General features: G+C 41.1%; 1 protein-coding gene across 1 annotated transcript in view; it reads left to right on the forward strand.

Annotated features, from left to right (window-relative positions):
* Positions 1-6866: 6866 nt before the first annotated feature.
* PTPRJ (protein tyrosine phosphatase receptor type J) overlaps positions 6867-25400 on the forward strand; it is a 152119-nt gene continuing 133585 nt past the window's right edge. The window contains exon 1 of the mRNA XM_074274581.1: positions 6867-7429. Within this exon, the coding sequence (XP_074130682.1) occupies positions 7175-7429 (255 nt within the window). The 5' untranslated portion in view covers positions 6867-7174. The remainder of the gene's footprint in view (positions 7430-25400) is intronic.

Here is a 25400-nt window from a genome sequence, read left to right on the forward strand (position 1 = left end):
AAGAGGGACACGTGTGTGTGTGTGTGTGTGTGTGTGTGTGTGTGTGTGTGTGCACAAGCGCTTGAGCTCCAGGACATCCAAGCAAAAAAATAAACATTCTCTAAAAGGGAAGGTGAAGAGAGAGGACAGGCCAGTTGTGGGAGCCAGTTTCAGCTGGAATGTCAAGTTTGGGGACATTCCCAAATGCCCATGCTCTTGTCTGTGCAGTGGGTGCGCTCCTAAAAAGGCACCATTGGAATATTTGTGATCCATCTTCAAATGTATTGGAGAGAGCTTACGATTAAGAAGCAGACTTTTTATGAAGTAAACAGTTCTTTTGATTCATAGATTCAAATCATTCCTTCTATGACAACTTTCTATATAAATATATATATTTTTTTCTTTTTTTCCTGAGGCTGGGGTTAAGTGACTTGCCCAGGGTCACTCAGCTAGGATGTGTTAAGTGTCTGAGATCAGATTTGAACTGGGGTCCTCCTGAATTCAGGGCTGGTGCTCTATCCTAACTGCCTAACTGCCATCATAAATACTTAAAAAAAAATCAATAGTATTTTATTTTTACGAATACATGCACAGATAGTTTTAAACATTAATTTTTTACTAAGACTTTGTGTTCTAAATTTTCTCCCTCCCTCTCTTATCACTCTCCCCTCCTCAAGACCGAAAGGAAAGTAATCTAAGTTAAATATGTGCAATTCTTTTAAACATATTTGTCTTCTTGTTCAAGAAAAAAAAGGGAAAAAATCGTGAGAAAGAAAAATAAACAAACAAAAAAGTCGAAATACTCTGTCTCCAGAGTTCTTTCTCTGGTTGTAGATGCCATTTTCCATCCATTCTTTCTTAATTCCCGTTCTCCCCTCGTAAGTTACCCATTATTGATCTCCTATTTAGTATAATTTAAGTTATTTATACTTAGATATTTGTTGTTGTTCAGTTATGTCTCATTCTTTGTGACCCTATTTGGGGTTATTCTTGGCAAGGATACTTGAGTGGTTTGCCATTTCCTTCTCCAGATCATTTTTCAGATGAAAAGACTGAGCCAGAGTTAAAGAACTAGTCCAAAATAAATGTCTGAGGCCAAATTTGAACTTGAGGCTTCCGGATTCTAGGCTTCACCTTGCACCTAGTGGCCCTAAACTTAAGTACCCTTACATTGTTATGTTAAGTTGTTTATGGTCATATGTAAAATTCACCCATCTCTTCTCCACTCTTCCTCCCCCCCCCAAAAATAAGTTCCTTGAGGGCAGGGAACTTTCCCTTATCTTTGTATTCTCAGTGTCTGGCATAGTGCCAGATTCTGAAGTAAATTTATCAAACGTTTGTTGACTGATTGCTAATTTCTCTTTGTGCTTGGGACAGGGAGGGTGGTATTGTGGAAAGTCCTGGATTTCAGACTGACACTTAGTACTCACCAAGTACTTATTCTTCCTGACCACAATTTCTGCACTGGTAAGAAAGGGTTAATACTACTGAACAAACTATTGTATAGAGTTGTGAGAGACTGAGCAGATACACCTATTAGCTATTATTATCATTTTATTGTTCTGAACATAAACTGCACCCTCCAAAAGATCCCAGAATGAAAAGAAGAAATATATATTTGCATGCTTTCAAAATCATTCTATAAAATGACCATATTAAAATGTTTATTGTAAATGATGGTTGTTTTTCTCTTCTTCCCCTTGATATTTCTTTTATTTTCGATAGAAAGGTTTCATTCACACTTGCAATTCTAGGATGTATTTATTCACAGGGTTGCTATGAAGGAAGCATTTGGAAAGCCTAAGAGTGTTATAGAAACAACAGTTTTGCAATTGTTCACAGCTTAATTTGGAGCAAGTCAGGTTGGGAAATAAGAGCATGGGCTATATTTGAACAAATATACAGAGCTGTAACGAAGGTGGGGTCCACAGAACTTTGCTTAGGGCACCCAAATTTAGAGAGTGCAGAACATTAAAATGATAATTTTGAAAGGTTGAACAATGAAAGAAATGCTACATTTACTTTCTGCAAGCTCTTGCAGTCCATTAGTTGCAGAAAAATAATGGAGGTTAGATGTAGAGGGCTGAAACTCTGAAAAGGTGTATTTGAATCAGACAGCAGAGCACTTCATGCTAATTATCTATTGGATGTGAAATAATGGCTCTATAAGCACATATGTAGATGATGTGGTAATGTGATAGCTCTCCTGACAATTGGTGCTTGCTGAATGTGTGATGGTGAGGTAATCCTAGGCAAGGATTAGAGGGTTGAGGGAGAGAGGTCAGGGTCACTTGGCTGCAGGAATGAGGAGGAAAGAGGCTGGAAACTCCAAACTCCAGAATCCAGGATACATCTTTGGCAAGCTTGCCTACCTCCTTCATTTCTCCCCCTAAAGATCAAAGACTTTGATTGATCGGGACTCTGACTGATCCTAAGGCCCTCCAAAGAGTTTGCCCAAACCTTGTAGTTAGGTATCTATTTAGCAAGAATAATCAGTTCAATCCAATAAGCATTTTTTTAGAACACCAAGTGCCTTTTGTAATAATAGCAATAGCTAACAATTATATGCTATTTTAAGATTTGAAATCACTTTATGTATTTATATAATTTATTTCTCACACCAACTGTGAGTTAATTTCTATTATTATCCTTATTTTACAAGTGAAGAAACTGAGGCTGAAAGAGGTTAAGTGCTTCAACCAGGGTCACACAGTTAGTGCCTGGAGGCAAGATTCAGACTAAGGTATTCCCGACTCCAAGTCCAGTGCTCTGTCTATTATGCCATTTAACTTCCCTTGATTGTAATTCATTTGAATGAGAAGGCACCAAATGGCAAATTTACTTCTCCTCCAACTGTAGGCCTCCCTCCATGTGGAAGCTATTCTCTATTCCTGCCCCAAGATGATCTCTCTCCTGCCTTAAATCTTGGTGTTCCAGGGTCTCCCCTACTGGGTCTTTGTCATTGTGTGTTTTCTCCCATTCAACTGAATTAATCTTCAGAGCATCATATTATTTTTATATCACTAATTATCAAGTTGATTTAAGGACCCCCTTTTATATGTTTGACTCAGGTGCCAAGATACCTAGTCAGAGTTCTTCCAAAGGTATTCATGATAAAAATGGATTTTCATATAGTGGATTGGCTTCTAGTAGCATATACCCAAATAAATTCATAAAGTAGATGGAAAGATGCTACTTTGTATGGACCAGCTTCCTTCTTATGCAATACAATAATATGTCATTCATCCTAAAGCATGCTAGGTAGAGTTTTTCTTCAGCTTCCCATAATTCCCAGAATTTGAGGAATGGAAGGGACCTCAGTGGCCTTCTAGTCCAACCCCTAAAGTAAATAGAACTGATGAATGGTTGCACAACTCTTCGTTTAATAGAGAGGATTTCTTGGGGTTTGTTTGTGAGTTTTCAGTGAAGAAATTCCCTGTTTACACAAACATGATATGTCACCCAGGAAGATGAGAGCATTACACTGATGTCAAAGTTTTACTTCAGGAGCTGAGACAGGGGACCAAGAAGGTTTGGGGGAAAGGCAAAGAGCCTATTTTCAGATGTTGACACTGAAGTCTTGGGAGTAAGGTTGTTGAGGAAGGGTTTCCTATTCAGATATGAAAGGGACTAGTTGATCTCTGATGTCCCTTCTAACCCTGCATTCTGTGATCAAGTCAAGTCAACAAGCCTGTCATTATTAAGTTCCTACTAGGTGCCAGACACTGTTTTAGGTGCTGAAGGTACAAAGACAAAAAAATGAAAGCCTTTCCTTCCTGGGGAAGCTTCTAGTACATTCCTTAAAAGTACTGATTTGCCATTAAAGAACATGGGTTCACATTCCACTTCAGTTTCGTTTTATAACCTTGGGCCTGTCAACTGTTTGCTCATCTGCAAAATGAGGGGTTTGGGCCAGATGGTCTTTGCCAGCTCTAAATCTAGAATCCTATGATTGTTTGATCTGAGTTTGAATCCTAATCTGAACCCCCCCCCCCCCCCTTCTCTTCCTCCTTTGCACATTTGAACTCTAATTCTACTCCTGCCACATCAATTCCAGGCCAACCAAAATCCTGCTTACACTCCTCCCTCTCCCAATTTAGTTCTTCTATAAGTGGCATTTTCCTTCAGTAGGTTGTTAGCTCCTTGAGGGCAGGGCTGGGGTTTGTTTTTGTATTTCTAATTCACTGACATCCTGCCTTTGGTAGACTTTGAGAAGGAAGGGTGAATATCAACCTCAGCCTCTACGGCAACAAAGTATTCCCAGTACTTGGTTGAGTGTTTGGCACTTAATAGGTTTTTATTTTTATTTTTTCATTTCTTCAATCATTCAGTGTGACCTTGGGCAAGCTATTTTCCCACTCTAAGTTGAAGCTTTCTTATCTGTGAAATGAGAAGATAACCTCCGAGGTCCTTTAAAAGTTTTTGGGATATTTTGTTTTCACATCATCTGCCATTCAGTCTCTTTCTTCCCCCTTTCCAGACATCCATTCCTTAGAACAAATAATTTAAAAAATAATTAAAAAATTAACCCCCCCCCAAAAGCAAAACAAAAAAATTAACGAACGATATTAATTAACATATCAACCAAAACAAGGATCATATTCAACATTCTATATTCATAGTTCTCCATCTCTGCAAAGGGAAGAGAAAAAGATTCTCTTTGCTTTTCCAGGGAGCTAAGCTTGGTTACCATAATTTCACAGCATTCAGTGTTGACTATTTGGTTCTTGTTCTTTCCATTTACATTGATGTATTGTCTTTTTCTTCACTTCTCATTAGTTCATGTCTTCCTATGCTATTCTGAGGCCTCTTTGCTCTAAATTCTCTAAAGCAGGAGGTCTTACCCTGGGGTTTATAGATTGATTTCAGGGAATTCAAGAACTTGGATGTAAAAAAAAAAAATCTTGATTTTTAAACAACCTCTAACTGAAAGTTAGTATTTCTTATGAGTTAAAAAAAAAAAAAAAATGGTTATTCTGGACAGGCTCACAGATTTTACCAGACTGCCAAAGGGGGCTGTGACAAAAAAGCTTAAGGTACCCTGTTTTAAACCTATAAAAGTATTTTTATTTATTCCAGTTCTTTCAGGTCTCTGAAGCATTCAGATCTCACAGAACTTTTCTCAAGTTACTTTTACAATCCAAGATAACACCCAGGAATGTTTAGGGGGTAAACCCCCCCAAAACAACACAAGCTATATTTCATAGCAGGAGAAAGGGAGATTGGGAGGCTGACGATTCACTTCTGTGGAATATAAGAATTACTAAGCTTTAGAGAGGGTTTTGTACTGGTGTGTGTGTGTGTGTGTGTGTGTGTGTGTGTGTGTGTGTGTGTGTGTGTGTGTGTGTGTGTGTTTCCAATTCAAATTGTATTTAATAAATGCTTCTCGAATTAAACTGAATTTAAGAGTTCACTTTAAAATGTTTTATTGATTTTTTTTTTTTTTTTACATCGATATCAATGCCCTATGAGACCACTCCCAACAGTTAAGCAATACAAACTAACACTGGCTGTATCTGCCATGTCCTGATAGAACTTAAGCTACGCGAGGAAAGGAAAGATTTCTTTTTTTGTCTGCGTATTTCTAGTGCCTGTCACATAGCAGGGGATTAATAACTTCTGTCTGGCAGGGCAAGCTTCTTCTTAAAGCTAAAGTGCCCAATCTCCGCCGATATTCCAGCATATCCCTATTGTCATGTAAATTTCAACAAACATTTATTAAGCTCCCAAGAAAGTCTTCAATATTTTGCTCAGGGGTTCCCGAGACAAAACTAGAAGTCTCCGATCTCCAGAAACCTACGGTCCGGGGGTGGGGAGTGGGGGATGGCAGAAAGGGGGGGGCTGTCTCGGTATTCGTACACCAGTTTTATGTAATATGAGATAAAAAGTGATCGAGATAAAAAGACGTAGAAGGTGCTCTAGGAAAATGTGAGGAGGGTGAGAAAAACTCTCGCCAGGAAAGCTCACACACTCCAGCGGATGGAGAAAAAAAAAAAAAAGAGAAAGTGAAATTGTCCCTACAAATCTTTAATCGGGGATCGTTCCCTCATTCCAAGGCTGACGAATACCGAGTTTGTTTGTACACCTAATCTCTTCCTTTAGAGAGTAAACTCCTTGAAGCCAGGGAGGGACTTAACTTTTTTTCCCCCTCCGGGTTTTTGAAAGCTCAGATGCTCCCGGTGCCTAGCACCTGCTGAAGGGCTGCCGAAAGAATGAATGACTCCCACGTTGTTAATAAATTGAGACAGAGCACCCCCCCCCCCATCTATGAAGTAAATTCTGAGTCAAAGAACCCCCAAATCTGTTTCAAACCGAAGTCCGGGGTTTGGTGCTGGGGGGTTGGGTGGGGGGGAGGTGGAGAAGAGGGAGGGGTTCATTCATTCAACGAACATTTATTAAAGCACCCAAGGGCCAGGTATGGCGCTAAGTGGGTGTGGGGGCACAAAGGCCGAACGAAACGGAAAGGTTGGGGCCGCTCCGCCCGCGATTGGGCCAGCTCCCGGTCTGCCCGCGGTTAAGCCGCAGGGACGAGAGTTCGGTCCGCGGAGCCCCAGGAATGTGGGAGGGCTTTTGTTGGGGTGAGAGTGGGAGGAGAAGGGGGGCGCTTCCTCCCCCAGCCGAGGGGAGGGGGGAGAGGCTGGCGGGCGGGCGGGCTCGCGGCTGCCCCGCACCCGAGGCGGCGGCGGAGGCGGGGGCTGCGGCAGCAGCAGTGGGCTGGGGCTGGGGAGGTCCCCGTCTCCGAGGGGAGGAGAGGGGAGGGGAGGCCGGCGCGCGAGCCCAGCCCCGAGAGGGAGGGGGAGGGACGGACTGAGGGAGGGAGGGAGGGAGGGAGGGAGGGAGGAAGCGATGAATATTCAGAGGGGGAGGGGGGGAAGGGAGGGGGCTGGCTTCTCCCGGCGGCGGCGGCGGCAGGGAGCCCGAGCCGCGGGAGCCTCCGGAGCCACCGGAGCCCGAGCGCGAGCCGGAACCCGAGCAGTCGGAGCCCGAGCCACGGGACGCGTGGAGTCGGCAGCGGGAGCCCGAGCCGCCCGAGCCTGGCCGCCGCCACCGCGCCGCTGCAGCTCGGGGGGGTGGGCGCCGCTCGCTCCGCCCCGTGGAAGCCCTCCTGGCCGCCGCCGCCGCCGCCTCCGCCGAGGGACGCGGGGCTGCTCCCGCCCGCCCGAAACCCAGGCTGCCGGTGGCCGCCGCCGCTGCCATGGCCCCGGGGAAGCCCGGGGCGGGCGGAGCGGAGAAGAGGCGGAGGACGTGGAGGCGGCGGCGGCGGCGGCGGCCTCGGCCCCGGCCCCCCCGGCCGCTGCCCCCGGAGCCCGGGCTGCTGCCGCCGAAGCGGCCGCTCCGGGGCCCCCGCCGCGCCGCGCCGCTCCCGGGCTTGTTCCGCCGGGAGGCGGGGGCGCAGCCTCGGCTCTGCCTCCTTCTGCGCCTGGGGCTGCTCCTGCTCGGCTTCGGCCAGGTGAGCCTGGGGCTGGGGGCGGTGGAGTGGGGGGGGGGGGCGGAGGCCGCGGCGGCTGGGCCGGGGGGACCCGGGGAGGAGGGGGAGGAGGGCGGCTCGGGCGTCCCGGCCCCCTCCTCCCTCGGGAGGCGGGTCCCACCTGCACCTGCTCCGGCGCCCCACCTGCGGCATTCCGGTGGCGCCCAGGCCCGGGCCGCGCCGAGCTCTGCGCTTCCTCCGCCAGACCTGGCGTGGCCCGGGGGCTCCCTCCCGGGCCCCCACCGAGGTCTCCTACTTCAGTCTAGACCCCGAGGAGACGGGGCTCCCCACCTGCGGGGGGCCCTCGAGGGGTGGGGGGCAGGCGGAGGAAAGGAGGGAGGCGATGCGGACCGGGGGTAGCATCCCGCGGCTGACGTGGGCTCTCGGGATTGGGGCTTGGGCCGGTGGTCGCGGGGACAGCTGGGCCAGGAGTTAGCATCCCACAGGTTTCTATTGTAAGGGTCATTCATTCGGGGGCCGGGGATGAGCTGGACTATCCTTATTTTTCAGGACCTGCGCTGTGTCCTTCCCCTGCCCCTCTTCTAAACCGCCCCCCACCCCCATTCATTTTCCTGAAACGGATCCCATCTGGTTCCGGCAGCGGCGACCGTGCTGGTCTCCGTGCTCGTGCTTGCCCCGAGATTGGAGCTAGTCCGGCTTTTTCCGTGGGGGGCATCTGACAGGCCAGGACAGGGCGCTGCTCCCGGGAAAGCCCGGACACTGTAATTGACATGGAACCATCCCCCCGGCTGAGCTTCCCCCAAGCCAGAAAAGGCTTTTCGACTATATTTAAGTGTTTTCCCACAGAAGGAAGCGAGGAGGTTTGGAAGGAATGAAGCCTTCAAAAAAAAAAAAAATCAGCTGACCCTCCTAGGACAGAAGTGTTCTCAGTGACTCGCTCCTTGTGAGCTGAGGATCTGAGTCGTTCCCAGCCTGGAAAAAAGAGAAGCTGTGGATGAAGACTAATGTCTTAACACCAACAGTTCATTCAAAACCATTTCTAAATGCATCTAGGGGCGATACAATTTGTCCTTGCCAAAGGTCTTTCCCCATGTCTTGGTTAGATCTTGAATGGAGCCCTGAAATTGCATATTTGTGTGGAGTCTGGGACCTACTCTCAGCAAAACTTGCCATAGGCTTTCCCTTATTGTCCAGCATAATAGTCTGGGGCACAGGGGACTCTTAAAAACTTAGTACTTTACTTGATGCTGGTGTTGGATGGGGCCATTTACTTATTAATCATAACATTGAAAGTAGTGGAAAGAGCACTGGAATAAGGAAGAGGGATAATTGTTAGTCCTGCCTTCCCCGGGAAACTATGGGCTATGTCCCTCTGGTCTTGTTTCCTCATTTGTAGAAGGAGATTGAGGCACAATCCAAGCTGCTTTTGGGAACTTTGGGAGGGAAAGGTGCAAGCCACAAGTGTCTTCAGTTATTTGACCAGTTTTCCCAATTTTTAGCTGCCTTGAATCTTGCAAAACCGAATTCTTTCATAGCATCCTTGTAACAGAGCCAGAAAATCATGCGGGGTGGGGCATTTGCACAGAAGGGGAAACTGAGGCAGAGGGAAATGAAACCAAGGGCAGATAGTCCACTTAGCTGGATCTAAAAACAGGTGTGGATAGTTCAGGCTATTTGGAAGTGAGATTAAAATCTTTTCAACAACTGAAAGTTGGTGTTCTCTTTGTAGTTTGTTGTGGAGAAAACCATCTCCACCAAGTACAGTCAGGTCTTCAGTAAGCTCTCGATTGCCTAGAGTGGATTGCCTTGTAAGGGTCCAAATGAAGGTGGGGGGAGTCCTGAGCAAGGCCAGGTTTTGCTTATTCTCTTCACCTGCCTTTGCCCTTTCTCTCCAACATGATCCTTCCCAAAGGGAATAATAATAAAAAAAGAACAGATCTGCCCAGGTTACTACCACCTTGTTCTAAGAGGCTCCACTGGTTCTCCATTGTCTCTAGGAGAGATTACAATCTCTATATTTGGCTTTTATACTCCTTCAAAGTCTGACTAGTTTAACTTTTCAAGCTTAATTCATAACACTAACTGGGTTTGCAGTCCATGGGCCAGCCAAACTGGATTGCTGGCTATTGTGGGAAGGTTTGCTTTTGCTCAAGCTGTTGTCCCTCTTAGGTCTGGAATACAGAATAGAATCCCCAACTTCTTTTTCAAGTTTAGCTCAAATGCCTGCTCCAATAGGAAAGTTACCTTGACTCCTCCACTTGCTAGTATCCTCCTTCTGGGAATTACTGGGCTAGATCCGGAAGGCTTCTTGTTCCCCCCCCTTCCCAGCTCTTTCTGCTATCTCACTGTGCCTTTTGATTAATAAGTTAGTTTCCTCCTCCCATTCAACACTACCATCAAGTTAAGTTCAATTAAATTTACTGCTCAGTTATTAAGAACCCATTAAGAGCTTCCTGGAAGTTACTTATATACATTTTGTATTTCATTTTCTACATTGCCCAGTGGAAAGGACACAGCAGAAATGTTTGATTGGAGTTGAATTTTGGTTTGCCAGTTAATCTCTCTGTAATCTTGGGCAAGTCACTTATCTAATCCAAGCTTCTGTTTTATCTGTAAATCTGTATAATCTGTAAAAGTCTATAAAAAGATTTAATTTCTTTTTTCCCCCCTTTTGAATTTTTTCTCAACAATGTTTTATTTTTTAAAATACATGTAAAGATAGTTTTCAACATTCATTTTTATAAAATTTCATGTCCTGATTTTTTTCTCTTTCCCTTCTTTATCTCTCCTTTCCCCAAGACAGCAAGCTATCTGATATATAGGTTGTAAAGTATAATCATTTTAAACACATTTTCATATTTGTCATATTGTACGATAAAAAACAGACTAAAAGGGAAAAAAAAAACCAGGAGAAAAAAAAGCCTCCCCCCAAAAAAGAAGGATAAAAATATTATGCTTTGATCCACATTCAGTCTTCATAGTTCTCTCTTTGGGTTTGGATGGCATTTTCTATCCCAAGCGTATTGGAATTGTCTTGGATCATTGCATGGCTGAGGAGAATTGAGTTTATCTTAGTTAATCATCACATATTCTTGCTTTTACTGGTTCTGGTTCTGCTCACTTCACTCAATATCAAGTCATGTAAGTCTTTCCAGGCTTTTCTGAAATCACCCTGCTCATCATTTCCATATGCCATAACTTTTTCAGTCATTCGTTCCCCAATTGTTGGCCATCCACTCAGTTTCCAGTTCTTTGCCACTATAAAAAAGGCTGCCACAAACATTTTTGCACATGTAGGTCCTTTCCATTCTTTTATGATCACTTTGGGATACAGGCCCAGTAGTGACACTGTTGGATCAAAGGAGATGCACAGTTTGACCCTTTGGGTATAGTTTGGGTTCAATCACTAAAGTTGCATTCAGTTGTAATCTGTAATCCAGTTGTACCGAATGCTATTGAGGAGCATAATAGAAAGGGGATTTTGAACTTCTGAAGTAGAAACTACAGACCCTCAGGGTTACCATTTTAGAACTCTGAAGGGTATAATCATCCCCCCAACCTCTACTTCAAATGAGAGTGAAACCATTGGACATGTCACTTGAGGACATCATGCTCCCTCCAATAAAAGGCAAACATCTTGAGGTCAGGGATGATTTTGTCATATTCCTGACACTTGGAATATAGGGGCTTAATAAATATTCGTTGAATGAAGCAATCTAGGTGGTACTTAAAGGTAGCTAGTGAGCTGACACAGTGGATAGAATTCTAGCCCTGAAGTTACGAAAACTTCCTAAGTTCAAATCTGGCCTTAGACACTTAGCAGCTGTGTGATCTTGGGCAAGTCAGTTAACCTTGTTTCCCTAGTTTTCCTCATCTGCAAAATGAGCAGGAGAAGGAAATGGCAACCCCCTATAGTATCTTTGCCAAGAAAGTCCCAAAAGAGGGCACGTAGAGTTGGCGTGACTGAAAAATGACTGAACAACAGTAAAGTGGCACTTGGTTGTTCTGTTTCTAGTTGGGAGAAGCTGTTGCTATACTCAGGATTCAGTCGGCTGACTGATCAGCTTCTCCTGGGGGTTTGGTAGATGTGGGGAGATGAGTCTTAAGGGAAGGAAGAATCCTTTTCATTTCAGTGAACGTTGATTAAACTCCTGGCAGAGACAAAACTTTGGGAGAGAAGCAAGAAAGAGGCACCCATACAGATTTTTTTTCCACCACAGCTGCCTGGATTGCTGAGCTCGGTTTTGATTCAATGAGTTCAATCTCTTGGGTAAACTTTTCTTGCCCTATTCTTCCTTCTTTGACGTTACCACCTGATGATCAGACATTTCCTTCTTTTGTAGTTCATATTCTCATAGGTTTAGACCTGGAAAAGGTCTTGTAGATTATCTAGTTTCTAGTTCAATATTTTCAATTTACAGATGAAGAAACAGACTCAGAGAGAGAGGACAGAGCTTTTTCCAAGGAAGTAGTTATGAGAATCACAGTTGATAGCTACATAAAACTTTATATATATTTATATACTTCCTATATATTATCTCATCTGATCTTCAGAATAACTCTGTGAGGTAATTGGCTATTATCATCCTTGAATTATGGTTGTTAAGTCATATCCATCTCTTTGTGACCCCAAGAGAGGTTTTCTTGCAAAGACATTAGAATGCTTTTCTATTTACTCATTTTACAGATGAGGAATTGACAGAAACAGGGTTAAGTGACTTGTCCAGGGCCACACAGCAAATGTCTCAGGCCATATTCACACTCAGGATGATGAGTCTTCCTAACTTTAGGCTCAGCACTCTATCCACTGTGCCCTCTAGTATCCCATTTTACAGATGGAGAAAGGGAGGTTTAGAAGTAATGTGGTCACACAGCTAGTAGTAGATGGTTTCAGACTATCTTCCTAGCTTTGAATTTAGTGCTCCATTTCAGTCATGTTCTCATGAAGATAGTCATCAAGATAGCTAAGATTTGAATTCAGTTCCTTTGCCTCCAAATCTGGATGCCTCCCTTAGAAATTTTCTCTTTGTTCATAATAAGCAGCAGCAGTGGAAATAGCACCAGCTTTGAAATCTTGGACTTAGCCTTTGCTGCTTACTTCTTGTATGACCTTGGACATGCCATGCTGTAAAGCCCATCGAGCTTCAGTTCTCTCATGTGTAGAAAGCGGATGGACTAGATGAAGCAATTATTAATCCTTTTTTTTTTTTCTTAAAGAAACAAGACCTATATTTTCCTTTAGTTTGAAAAATTGTTGTGTGGCAACTCTGGGAGATCCCCTCTCGTAAAGATGGGCAACTCTGTTATTATGTAAGTCTCAAGTAGTTTCGTGGGACACCGAGACTTGCTTATGTTTACACAAGCAATATGTGTCTGAGGATTATAGATAGATCATAGCTTAGAGGGAATTTCCATCTAATTCTCCCCTGCTTCTGCTTTCCCCCAATTTACAGAGGAAAATATAGAGGCCTTATGAGGTTAAACCACTTGCTGAAGGTTAGAGGGGAGGGATTTGCTTTCTCGTCCCCTGATTTCAGAGTCCCTTCCAAGGTATCTCACTGACTTCAGGTCTTCCTGCTTCCAGGCTCTTCCACTTTTATGCCAGGCTGATTATTAAATTAGAAATTAAAACAAAACAAAACAAAACAAAACCTTAAAAATTCCCAAAATCCAGGTTGTCTTTTTAAAAAACCAAATCTTGAGCTTTTTGCATTTGTGATCCACTTTCTCTTCTGCCTAACCCTTTCATATCACCTCAACTGTTGTTTATTAAGCCTCCTGTGTGCTAAGGTTTCATGAAATTATTTTTGCAAACTGAATAATTGAAATGTTCTAGGAAAGAGAGCTACCTAGGGTACTGGGAAAAATCTCCCCCAACTACTCCCCAGAATGCATCTGTTTAGGATGCTCAGACTGTATGAGGCAGCCTATCAGTGGCTGGTGACGATGCAACTGGTGAAACTTCCTGGAGTGGGCATGGTTCTGTTTGCCCAGAGGGCAGTGGGGTCAGTGTGCAGTAGGCCCAGAAAAGCCATGTGAAAACCTAGCATCTCATTTTCCTTTTTGGAGGAGGAAAGATGGTCAGAGATAATTCCAACATGGGGATGTTGGTTAGGATAGCTCAAACTCCACCCATTCACTGAACATTTTTGTCCCCTTGCTCTGGTTTCATGTGTAAGGCCTTCGGCAACGTGTCAAAGCTTACAAGATTGCTTTTTTTTTTTTTTTCATCTTCCATCCCTTCCCAGTCTTTCAGAAAATGTAGCAGGGCCAGACATATTCCACCCCTTCCCCCATCTCCCAGAGTGGGAACTGGGAAACTCCCTCTTACAAAGATGGGTCCACTTCTTTGTTGTCTTTTTTTTTTTTTTTGCTTCATTAGTTTTATACTCAAAAGTACATTTAGACAAACAAATGGATAAGTGACAAATTATCAGTTTTGTTGTTTGATTCCTGGAATGATGTGTGTAAATGTGGGATTTCAAAGGGATTAGACTGGGACCCTGTGACTAGGCGAGACTAGGGGAGGAAGCTCTTTCTATCAGTGTAGACCAGTCCCTTCTCTGTAATTTACAGAATTGGAGCGTTTCCTATAACCCAAGGAAGTCAGATAGCCAGTATGTGTCAGAGGCAGGATAGGAACCCAGTTCTTCCTGGTTCTACCTCTCCATCCAATTGAATTCCTGTTTCTGATGCATCATTGTAACCCACTCTGTTCTGTAACTTGGGGGTCACTTAAATTTGTTGCTTTGTAACTGAGGTGAGACCTTGCTACTTTTTAATCTGGTTTTGACACAATGTTTGCTCAATTAAATACTCATTCAATCTTCTTTCCTTCCCTTCTACTGCACTATTACTGTCTGAGAGCTTTTCTTGGGGTGTTGAGAAGTTAAATGACTCCCTCAGGGCCAAACCTCCAGTAAGTGTGTAATCCTAACCCCCATTTCTAGGCTGTCTGTGTATATTTGTGCTAAGAGAGCTCCTCTGGTGATTTGGAAACCAGTGCCCTATCTCCTAAGGTTTTGTTGACTTGAGGGTTGGATCAGCCAGCGTCTCAGATCCTGAGGTTCTTTGTCATTAGTTTTATTTTATTTTATTGTTCATTTATTTATTTATTTATTTATTTGTTTGTTTGTTTGTTTATTTTCTGAGGCTGTGGTTAAGTGACTTGCCCAGGGTCACACAGCTAGGAAGTGTTAAGTGTCTGAGACCAGATTTGAACTCGGGTCCTCCTGAATTCAGGGCTCATTAGTTTTAGAATAAGAAGGCTTCTTAAAGCAAAGAGGGAAGAGATGGGCACTTTGGTATGCTGGCTTTAGAAATATTAGTCATTATTATTATGGAGGACAGATCTCCTTAGCCAGAAAGACTTTTAGACACCACAGCATCCAGTTCCTCCTTACTCCTTGCCTTATTTTATAGAGAAAGAAACTGAGACCCAGAGCTGGAGGTCATGACTTGCCCAAAGTCATTCAAGTAGTAAGGGGAAGCTTTGAGTGTTGACAGCGTTGGCCAAAGTTGTTCAGCTGTTAAAGAACAGTTAAGCTTCAAAGCCAGGTCTTTAACAGTTCATTTTCCCCCAATATCTGATACTTGCTTCATGATTTTACAACAGTTTAATTCTTATTTCCAAAGTACAATTAAGGGGCTTGAGAGAAGAAGTTAGAGAGGGTCCCTAAATTAAAACTTAGTCCTCTAGGCAGCGAAACTAGGTGTTCCGGGCCTGGGGACCCTTTTCCCTCCTCCCAAGCATGGCTTGCATCCAAATTTCTAAACATCTCTCTGTCGCCCCTCTAGTTCTGCTATGGACCCAAACTGCTGAGATAGGAAATCTGTTATGTACTTCCTCATTAATGACAGCTACACCCTTCCCATTGTCAAAGAATTTCCATGCTATGTAAATTTCTGGGCTTGGTTGGGGGGGGGGAGTAAAAGTGAATTAGAAAAAAAAATTCTCAAAGCTAAACAGAATTGGCTCCCACAAAAAAATATCTAATTTTAACAATGCAAATAATTTTCAGTTCCACTTTTCCTCCTCCCTTCTAGAGGGAAGCTGTACTCTGCTGCTGTTTCTGAGAGGAGGCAAACAATATTTTATTTTCATTAGTCATACCAGTAATCCTCATTGTCAATATTGAGCAGCAGAGCATGCTGCCCAGAGGTGCTTAGAATGAAGCCCTTGAATTTCAGAACCTCCTGAGCTAAAGTCCAGGCTTAGTAATGTTTGTGTGGATGGCACGGGCCTGGCCAGTTGTCTTGGCGGGGCGGGGACCTATGGACCCCTTCTCAGAATCAGGTTTTTACTAAATTAAATTTCAGTGAAAGATTAATGGAAGTAAAATGTCATTCCCCTGACCACTTTCCCTTTCCTCTTGCAAATTCATGATATTCTGAAAACTACCCACAGTCCCCTGTTAAAAACTCCTGTTTCTGGACTGAGATATTGGTGGGAAGTGTGGAAGGAGCCCAAGGTCTGGGATCAGAAGCCTTCCTTGGGTCCTTACTTGCCTGTGAGTCCCTGCATTTTACTCTCCTTATCTGTAAAGTGAAGTTTGTAGTAGCCTTTCTATTGGAAGAGAGTCCATAATAATGTTGTGATGTTATCCTGATCCCCTTAAGCTCAAAGTGCTTCTAGAGTTCTGGGACTGATGAGAAAGGAGCCAGAGAGTCAAGCTAAGGGGCTTTCATGTCCTTCTTCCCCCCTCCCCCCAAATTTTAATCCTGGAGCATTCCCACTCTTATGATCAGGCCTGGTGTTTTTCTTTGGATTTTTCTACTGAAGGCCGAGAGGCGTTATTTTAGAACCTTAAAAAAAAAAAAAAAAATAAAGAAGTCTTGGTTTTAATTGTTGGAAACAGGAGGCTGAGAGAGGCCTTGCCTACTTTCTCATCTGTTTCTATAGTAGCGTTGATCTTGGCACTTAACTGGATTGGATAGCATGGTGCTAAGAGAATTTTCTCTCATGTTGCCTCAAAGTGGACTATGTTGTTCCTGTTTTATGGATTAGAAAACAGGATTTGCCGAGGAATCTGATGGGGGTTACTTAAATGATTTTTGAGGAGAGAAAAAGAAGACAGGTATACTCTGTATTTTAGAGTGGGAAACTAATTTTTACCCCTATCTTTTAGTTTGTACATTATTTGAATTTCCAGATCTCTCTCTCTCTCTCTCCTCCTTTCCCTATCCAGAGAGCCATCTTTATCACAAAGAATAAAAAAGAGAAGGAGGAAAAAGTCCAGCAAAACTAAGCAACATCAGTTGAGTCTGATGGTAATGCAGCATTCCCTACCCATAGTCTCCTGCCTTCTCAAAGTAGGAAAGAGAGTCCATTTTCTCATTTCTTCATCTACTAAACTTGAGCATTCTAATGACAACACATTCATTTTTGTTGTTGGTCCTTCCATCTGTAGCCTTATGTATTGTCTCCTTTCTTCCTTTTGGAACAGTTCTGATAAGTATTCCCTTGCTTCTCTGTATTCTTCAAGACATGCTTTCTTAGAAGGTAGAATAAGAGGCCCTTAAATGTCAGACATTACTATAATATAATATAATTAATATAATATAATATAATATAATATAATATAATATAATATAATATAATATAATATAATATAATATAATATAATATAATATAATATAATATAATATAATATAATATAATATAATATAATGTAATATAATATAGCAAAATACAATATAATAGAAAGAAAAGTCCAGATCTGTGATTATGTTATATAGGAAATTGTGGGGAGATTCTTGTCAACTTGCAAATCCTGAATCTAAATTTTAATCTCTGAGAATTGCCTTGGGGCCACTGAGAGGTTATTGTGATATGAGATGTTGATGAAATTAATAAGTGGTTAGTGGTAGGTCTTGAACTCAGGCTTTAAAAAATTGTCATTTTATTCCTCCAAATACATGTAAAAACAATTTAAAAAATATCTTTGAGTTTCATATATCCCTCTTCTCTCTCTCTCTCCTCCCTTCCCCAATCCCCTCTTATTGAGAAGGTAAGCAATTTGGTATGGTTGAGCCTGGGTTTTCCTGTCTCCAAGTGGTATCTCCTCCCCCTCCTCCCTTCCATTTTTCTTTCCCCTTTCTTTCCCTCTTATCTTCTACTTCTTCCCCCTTTTTTTCCCCCCTCCTCCATGTAAGTTCTTTAAAGTATCGAGTATTTTTTTTTTTTTTTTTTGGTCTCTGGATGCCCAGAGACTGTGCTGGACACATAGTAGGTGCTTAAGTACTTATTGATGATATTTGTGGAAATGTATATAGAAGAATTGCACTTGTTTAACATATATTGGATCACTTGCTGTCTAAGGGAGGAGGTAGAGGGAAGGGAGGGAAAAAAATTAGAACACTATGGTTTTGTAAGGGTGAATATGGAAAATTATCCATGTATATATTTTGAAAATAAGAAGCTTTAATTAAAAATATTTATTGAATAATAAATCCTTGTTGAATGGATGGATGACAGTTGTCCTTTCCAGGACACCAGTTGCAGAGTACAAAAGACTTTTCTCTCAACACTTTTGGGAAGTAGTATAATATCTATCACTCCTGTCTTACACATGGGAAAACTGAGGGATGAAGTGATTTGTCCTTGGTCACACAGTTTACAGTGTTGACACCAGGATTCAAACCTAGGACAATTACTTTCCTCTTCTCAGAGCCTCATTGGCTGATGAGCCCAGTGTGAAGTAGCCGGAGAGAATGCCAAGGTTGGGTCAGAAGGTTAAGTCCTGTGGTACTCTTGGGCAAGAGCTTTACTGTTTGGGCCTTAGTTTTCCCATTTGTACATGACATCTGGGGCATCTTCAGCTCCAACTCTGACCCACGATATGGCTTCATTCATGGATGGATCTGGGAGCTGTTTATGTTTAGAATTTTCTTTCTTGCCTCCTACTTACCATTCCTCAATTCAATTTAGTAGTACCTACTATGTGCCAGACACTAACCAAAGCATTGGGATTATAAGGAGGAACAGTCTTTCTCTTTCTCCTCCTTTTTCTCCTTCTCTCTTTTTCTCCCTCTTCTTCCCTCCTTCTTTTCTCCCTCCTTTCTTCTTCTCCTTCCTTTCTTCTTCTCTTTCCTTTCTCCTCCTCCTCCTCTTTTCTTCTCCTTCCTTTTTCCACCTCCTCTTCCTTTCTTCTTCTTTTTCCATTTATTTATTTAAAAGTTAAATAGAAAAAAAAGAAAAACGTTGCCATGTACACAGCAGAATATGAGAGGATTCAAAATATGAAATAATAAATTTTCATTTCAAGTAAGCCTATATAATAAATACTACATACGCATTGTGTTCAGAGCTGTCTACTTTCTTGAAGGTTTTCTCTTTTTCTCTGCCGTATACTTTTTACTTTATTCTTTCTTCCCCTCCCATCCAGGCTACAATCAAGCATGGTTACACATACTCCCCCACAACCCCCCCACAACACCCCCTCTATATCTATAATCACACACATGTACATTTACATACATCTATGTAAGGTCTGCTACATTTGTTTGTCCCTTATTTCTCTATCCTTCATACATTCTCGTCTTTCCATATTTTAAAAAATCTAACAATTCCTCATTTCTAGAACACAGCAATATTCCAATCTTACACTGTCTAGTTACTTAAATAGTCTAATACAGTATTGACTAATATGGCTGCCATCTGCTGCAGTTTCTCCTTTTTTCTAATGAGCCCATGTTCCAATGGGAAATACAATGCAGTAGATAACCACATTTAAACTAGATGATATATTTTTTTTCTTTTTTCACAGTAGGATTTTTTTATCAAAGCTTTTTATTTTCAAAACACATGCATAGATAATTTTCAACATTCACCCTTGCAAAACCTTATGTTCCAAATTTTTTTCTCCCTCCCTTCTTCCACCTCCTCCCCTATGTCCCTATATGTTAAACATGTGCGATTCTTCTATACATATTTCCACAAATATCATGCTGTACAAGAAAAAATCGGATCAAAAGAAAAAAATGAGAAAGAAAACAAAATGCAAGCAAACAACAACAATAAAGTGAAAATATTATGTTATGATCCCAACTCCGTCCAAATGGTCCTCTCTCTGGGTGCAGATGGCTCTTTTCATCATAGAACCATTGGAACTGGCCTGAATCATCTCAATGTGGAAAAGAGCTCCGTCCATCAGAATGATCATCGAATAATCTTGCTGTTGCCTTGTACAATGATCTCCTGGTTCTGCTCTCTTCTCTCAGCATCAGTTCATGTAACTCTCTTCAGGCCAAGCTGAAATCATCCTGCTGACTAAATGTATTTCAAGTTACTGATGGTAGGGCCTTTTGGAGGAGACTGGCTAAGAGGTGTAGGTGAGAAGAAAGAACATTTCCAGCCTAGGCAAAATTGGGAGGTGGCTCAACATGTGTTGCCATAGTAAGTAGTCCATGTCATACGAGGATGTGATGGGTGGGGGAGGAAGCAATAAGAAAAAGTCTGGAAAGATAGGTTAGGATTAAATCTCTGGTCCAGATCATAGCTCTAGAGGTAGAAAGAAACTTGTTCACCATATAATCCACTTCCTTTTTTTACAAATGAAGTAGGTTCAGAGAGGTTAGGAATTTGCAAGGTCACATTGGCAGTAAGCTTTAGGAAGAAATTTAAATGCTAAAGAAAGAAGTTCATATTTATTTTAGAGGTAGTAGGGAGTCACTGACATTTCCTGAGCAGAGGAATGACATGATCAAACTTGTGCTTAGGAATATTAATTACCCCAAATTGAATGAGTTGGAAATGGTTTCTGAGGTGCCTTCTAAGCCCAAGACTGTTATTCTGTGACTTTAAAACCTAGAATGATAGAGTTGGGAGGAACCCTAGAACAGAAATGTTAGACCTGGAAGGAACCCAAGAGATGCTACGGTTAAATACTCCCATTTTATTTTATTATTATTATTTTTTAAAGACAGCTTTTCCCCAGCTCTCCCAGGCTGGCATTGCAGACTTGATCCCACTGTGATTGGGATGGGAACTTTGACCTGTAATCTCTTTCTTACAGGGCTCACCATATCGATGCCCTATTTAGTGTGCCATGTGGCTGGCTCAGCAGTCTCGAGTTCAAAAGCTTTGCCTTCTTGGAAAAATGGGATTATGGGAGGGTGCAACTACATTTTACAGGTGAGGATACCAGGGCTCCAGGAGGGAAGTAGTTTTCCCAAGATCACACAACCACATAAAAAATACATTTATAAATATCAAGTTTAATTTTTTATAGTAATTAACTGTACATTCATATTCATAGTTATGTGGATACGTTTCCATGGAGCCATCCTCTTAGTCTCCAATTCAGTCTCTACACAGTTGCCAAAAGGTCACCCAGCCAGTTAGTGTTAAATGTCTGAGCTTGGATTTGAACTTGGGTCCTGATTCCAACACGGTTGCTTTATCCACTATGTCATATAGCTGGCCCACTGAGATTCCTTTTTAAAAATTAAGTTTTATTAGAGGCACTGGCCCTGGAGTCAAGAACTTCAGTTCAAATGATATTTCTGATATTTAACTCATAGTTATGTGATCCTGGGCAAGTCATTTAACTTTTCTCTGTCTCAGTTTCTGCAACTGTGGAAAAGGGTAATAAATAATAGCATCTATCTCCCATGATTGTTGCCAGGATCAGGTGCAATAGTATTTGTAAAACCTTTAGCACATAGTAGGCATTTAATAAATACTAGTTTCTTTTCTTCATTCTATATCCTATATGTCATAAGGATGGTTGTTCCTTATAAAGAATAAGTAATGGGGAAGATTAATTCATTCCATAAATATTAATTGAATGCCTTTGGACTTGGGGGGGCTTTGGGGAGAGGGGCTATAAGTACTGGCCATCAGGGGAGTGCTGAATGCTTCAGGAGAGGCAGGAGGGCTCTGCTCTAGGAGTTCCCATCAGAAAGACATTATCCACACATTTGCTTCCTATAGCGCCTCCCTGGAGTGTATTTAAGTGTTTCGAGATCATTAGCTGTTTGTCAGAGAGGCCTGGGCAGAGAAACAAAGTCAAAGCTTTAGATGCTTCTGCCAGCTGAAGATCAATGGAGGAAAGATGTGAAGATAAAAAGACTTGGGATAATGAGGCTGGAAGCCGGTCCTCAGGGAAACCGGGATGTGATTTACAAAAGTTCTCTTTGTCAGGAACTTTTCAGAGATTCATCTCTTTGGAAGAGGTGGGCAGGCCCTGTGGTAACATGGCAGGAACCCTGGGTGGGGAGCAGGGATCCTGGGTTCTCATACCAACTCTGTTGTTTATTGCCTTTGTGGCTCTTGGCAGGTTGTGTCCCATCTCCGGATCTGAGGTCCCTTCTATGACAAGGGGACTCGGCGCCCTTCCGGCTTCTAATTTAGGATCCTTCCGTATTATCTGGCTGTGTGATCTGGAGCAAATCCCTCCCACTCTTTGGGTCTCACTTCACTCATTTTTAAAATTGGGGAGTTGACTAGTTAGTTAGTTAGAAGGACCCTTCCAGATACAGAATAGTGAAACTCACTATAAATAGCATGGGTGCAACATTCAGAGAAAAAGAGTCCACAACCGATAGGGTTAATTATTTCAAGTTCCATGTGGTCAAATGTGGCCAAGAGATACTGTTGCCCAGTTCTGCTGCCACTTCCTCCTTGATTCCTTCCTTTATTCAGGCTCTTCCCTCACCCTTCCCCCTCCTACAAGTGTTATTTCTCTCCTCAAATTTTCCTAGCACTCTTTATCTGGAGCTCTCCTTTGCCTGTCTCAGCTCAGTACAAAAAATGGAGTTGGATTCAGAAAGACTGAAGTCACATCCTGCCTCAGACATTTATTGGCTATGTGAACCTGGGCAAGTCACTTAACCTGTTTGCCTCAGTTTCCTTATCTGTAAAACGGGGATATAATAATAGTGCTTGCTGTGGGGATCAATGTGAGTGTAGAACAAATATCAAATATATATGTAAAAATGTGAATATGTAAATATCAAATATATATGTTAAATACTTTGCAAACCTAAAGATCTCTATAAATTCTAGCTGTCAGTATTATCTAATCTGGTATTTTATTTGTCTAATACTCCACCCAACTGAACTAGCTGTGGAGTTTATGGATAGGAGCACTGGTTTGGGAGTAAGGAGTTCTGCTCTGGGTTCTAGCCCTTGGTCTTCCTTTGCTAATGTGATAAAGTGATTTTGGAGAAATCATTTAAGAGATTATTTATTTTTCCCATTTAGATGGTTGGACTCAATGTTTTGTAAAGCGTCTTCCAGCTCTTCCGTTTTATGTTCTATCTTATCTATGTTTTCTATTCTAAGTTTCTTTCTAGTTCTGATACTCCTTAAGAAATTTATTGGTGCCTTTAAAAAAATATACCTTTGTTTCCTTAAAAGAAATTTATTTTTCCTTTGAGAAAAAATTTGACCTTGACAAACATTAACAAATATGAACATGTGTTTTCATATACAAAGAAGAACAGAACATGTGATTATATATTAAATTGGAAATTTCATTACCACAGCAACTTTTTAAAAGGTGAATACTTAGTTCAGGATATTAGTTTTCTGTTTCTTGTAATGTTCTGTTGTCTCCAGAAACTGCCGATTGCTCTCTGGGAGGAGATCTGCTGTCTCAACTCAATCTCATTTATCTTTGTTGCTCTCTGAACATATTCTGATCTTTTCAAGTACATCTTCATTAAATGATTCATTGGTGCTTCGTTTTTTTTTTTTTTTTTTTTTTTTTAAGTGAGGGTTGTAAATAATTCTGCCTCCTCTCCCAAAAAAACAACTCACCAACCTTCTTTTCTAACAACTCAACCAATCAAGCAGGATAAATCTACTTGTCTGTGTCTGAAAATTTGGCTTTGTACATCTAGTTCATAACATACTGTATGGCACAAGGTGGAAAACATGTTTTGTCATTGGTTCTCTGGATTGGACATTACTTTGATCCAAAACCTTTGGTCTTTCAAAGTTGTTTTTCTCTATAACTGTAACCATTGTATAAATTGTTCTAACTCTGCAGCTGTCTTTATAAATGCTCTTGTTTCGATGGCTCCACCCTTTTGGTCATTTCTTACAGCAAAATAAAATTATAATGTATTGTAAACATTTGTAATTTTTTCATCCCCCAATCGATGGGTACCTACTTTGTTTCTAGCTCTTTGAATATAATAAGTGAAAAATATTTTTGCATATATAAATATATATATATATATATATACAACAAATATTTTTATATACTACTATAAATATTTTTGTATATGTGTATCCTTTTGCTCTTCCTTTTATTTTTTTGGTGTGCATGATGACTAATAGGATGATCACTAATAATGATCACTAATAGAATACAATAGTGTCTGGGTCCAAGTTGCTTTCCAGAATGTTTGGGTCAATTTATAACTTAGCCAATAGAGCATTATTATCTCTGTCATCTCACAACTCCATCAACAAATTTTATTTTCCTTTTTTGTCTTCTTTGCCAGTCTAATAGATATAAGGTAAGACTTTAGAATTAGAATTTGCATTTTTTTTTTTTTATTGGAGACTTCTTTTGCATATAGTTGTTGATTCCTTAGGGTCTTCTTTTGACAACAGCCTGTTCTTATGCTCTGATTATTTGTCTATTGAGGAATGGCTTTTGTTCTTATACATGTGAATCAGTTCTGTATATATTTTGGATATCAGAACTTTGTCAGAGACATTTGCTGTAAATATAATTTTCAGTTAATTATTTCTTTTCCAATTTTAGCTGCATTGATTGTTTATATATAAGCCTTTTTTAATTTTATGAAATCAAAATGATCTCTTTTTAAAAATCAACTTTTAGAGTCTCCATATTTCTAATTTGGCTAATAACTTTATATATAGTTGAGAATGGTATTTCTTTGACTGTTCCTCTGTTTATGATATGACCTTTAATATCTGGGTCATGTACCCATTTGGAAGTTACTGTGGTAAATTTTGGAAGATTTTGGTTTACATCTAGTTTCTGCTCTACTTTTCAGTTTTCTTAAATGTTTTTGTCAGATAGTGAGTTACCTTGGTAATGAGGGGTTTATCAACCATTAGTCTATCGTGTTCATTTGATTATACAGTTAGTGTACATAATCTGTCCCACTGATTGACTTTTTAAATTTCTTAACCAGCATCAAATCATTTTGATGATTATTGCATTGTAGTATAGTTTGAGATCTGATACTCCTAGGCCCTCTTCTTTCCCATTTTTGCTATTAACTCCCTTGAGATTTTTGTTCCTCTAGATTAGTTTCATTATTTTTCTGACTCTATGAGTAGTAATAAATAATAATAATAATATATATATAAAATAAATAATAATAATAATATATAAAGTAATTTGTTGATATTTTGGTATGGCAATAAGTATTTTAATTTAAGTGATATTGTTATTCATATATTGACATAGCCCAAACATGAACATTTATCATCACCAAATACAAAATACATGCTTGTTTCTATTTCTGCAGAGAGAGTTTTGTAGTTGTATTCCTTTCTGGTCTTGCCAGGTGTACTCTGAGATCTTTTATGCATTGTGTAGTTCTTTGGAATACAATTTCTCTTTCTATCTCTTCTGGCTGAGTTACATTGTTAATATGCAGAAAGGCTGCTTATTTTGTAGGTTTGTTATTTTTTTCCCCTGATCCTTTGCTGAAGATATTTCAGTTAACTTTTCATTGAATCTTTAGCACTCTTGAAGACTTGATATTATTTGCAAAAAGTAATCATTTTTTCCTCTTTGTGACTATTCCCTCTTTCTATTATTGCCATATCTAGTGTTTCTCAGACTATATAAAATAGTGACCACATTTTAATTTCTGCCTCTGCCCCTCCCCCTCCCCGTTCCAGTGAACCAACTATTCTAACAAAGATGGGGGAAGGGAAGTAGTGTAGCAAAAACAACCGAAATGTCAACTGTATCTGATAGAATATGAAATGTTCTACACCCACAAGCTCCCGTCTCTGCAAGAAGGGAGGATGATGCATTCTCTCCTTTTCTTT

Source organism: Sminthopsis crassicaudata, chromosome 6 (assembly GCF_048593235.1).
Source record: "Sminthopsis crassicaudata isolate SCR6 chromosome 6, ASM4859323v1, whole genome shotgun sequence".
Classification (NCBI taxonomy): domain Eukaryota; kingdom Metazoa; phylum Chordata; class Mammalia; order Dasyuromorphia; family Dasyuridae; genus Sminthopsis; species Sminthopsis crassicaudata.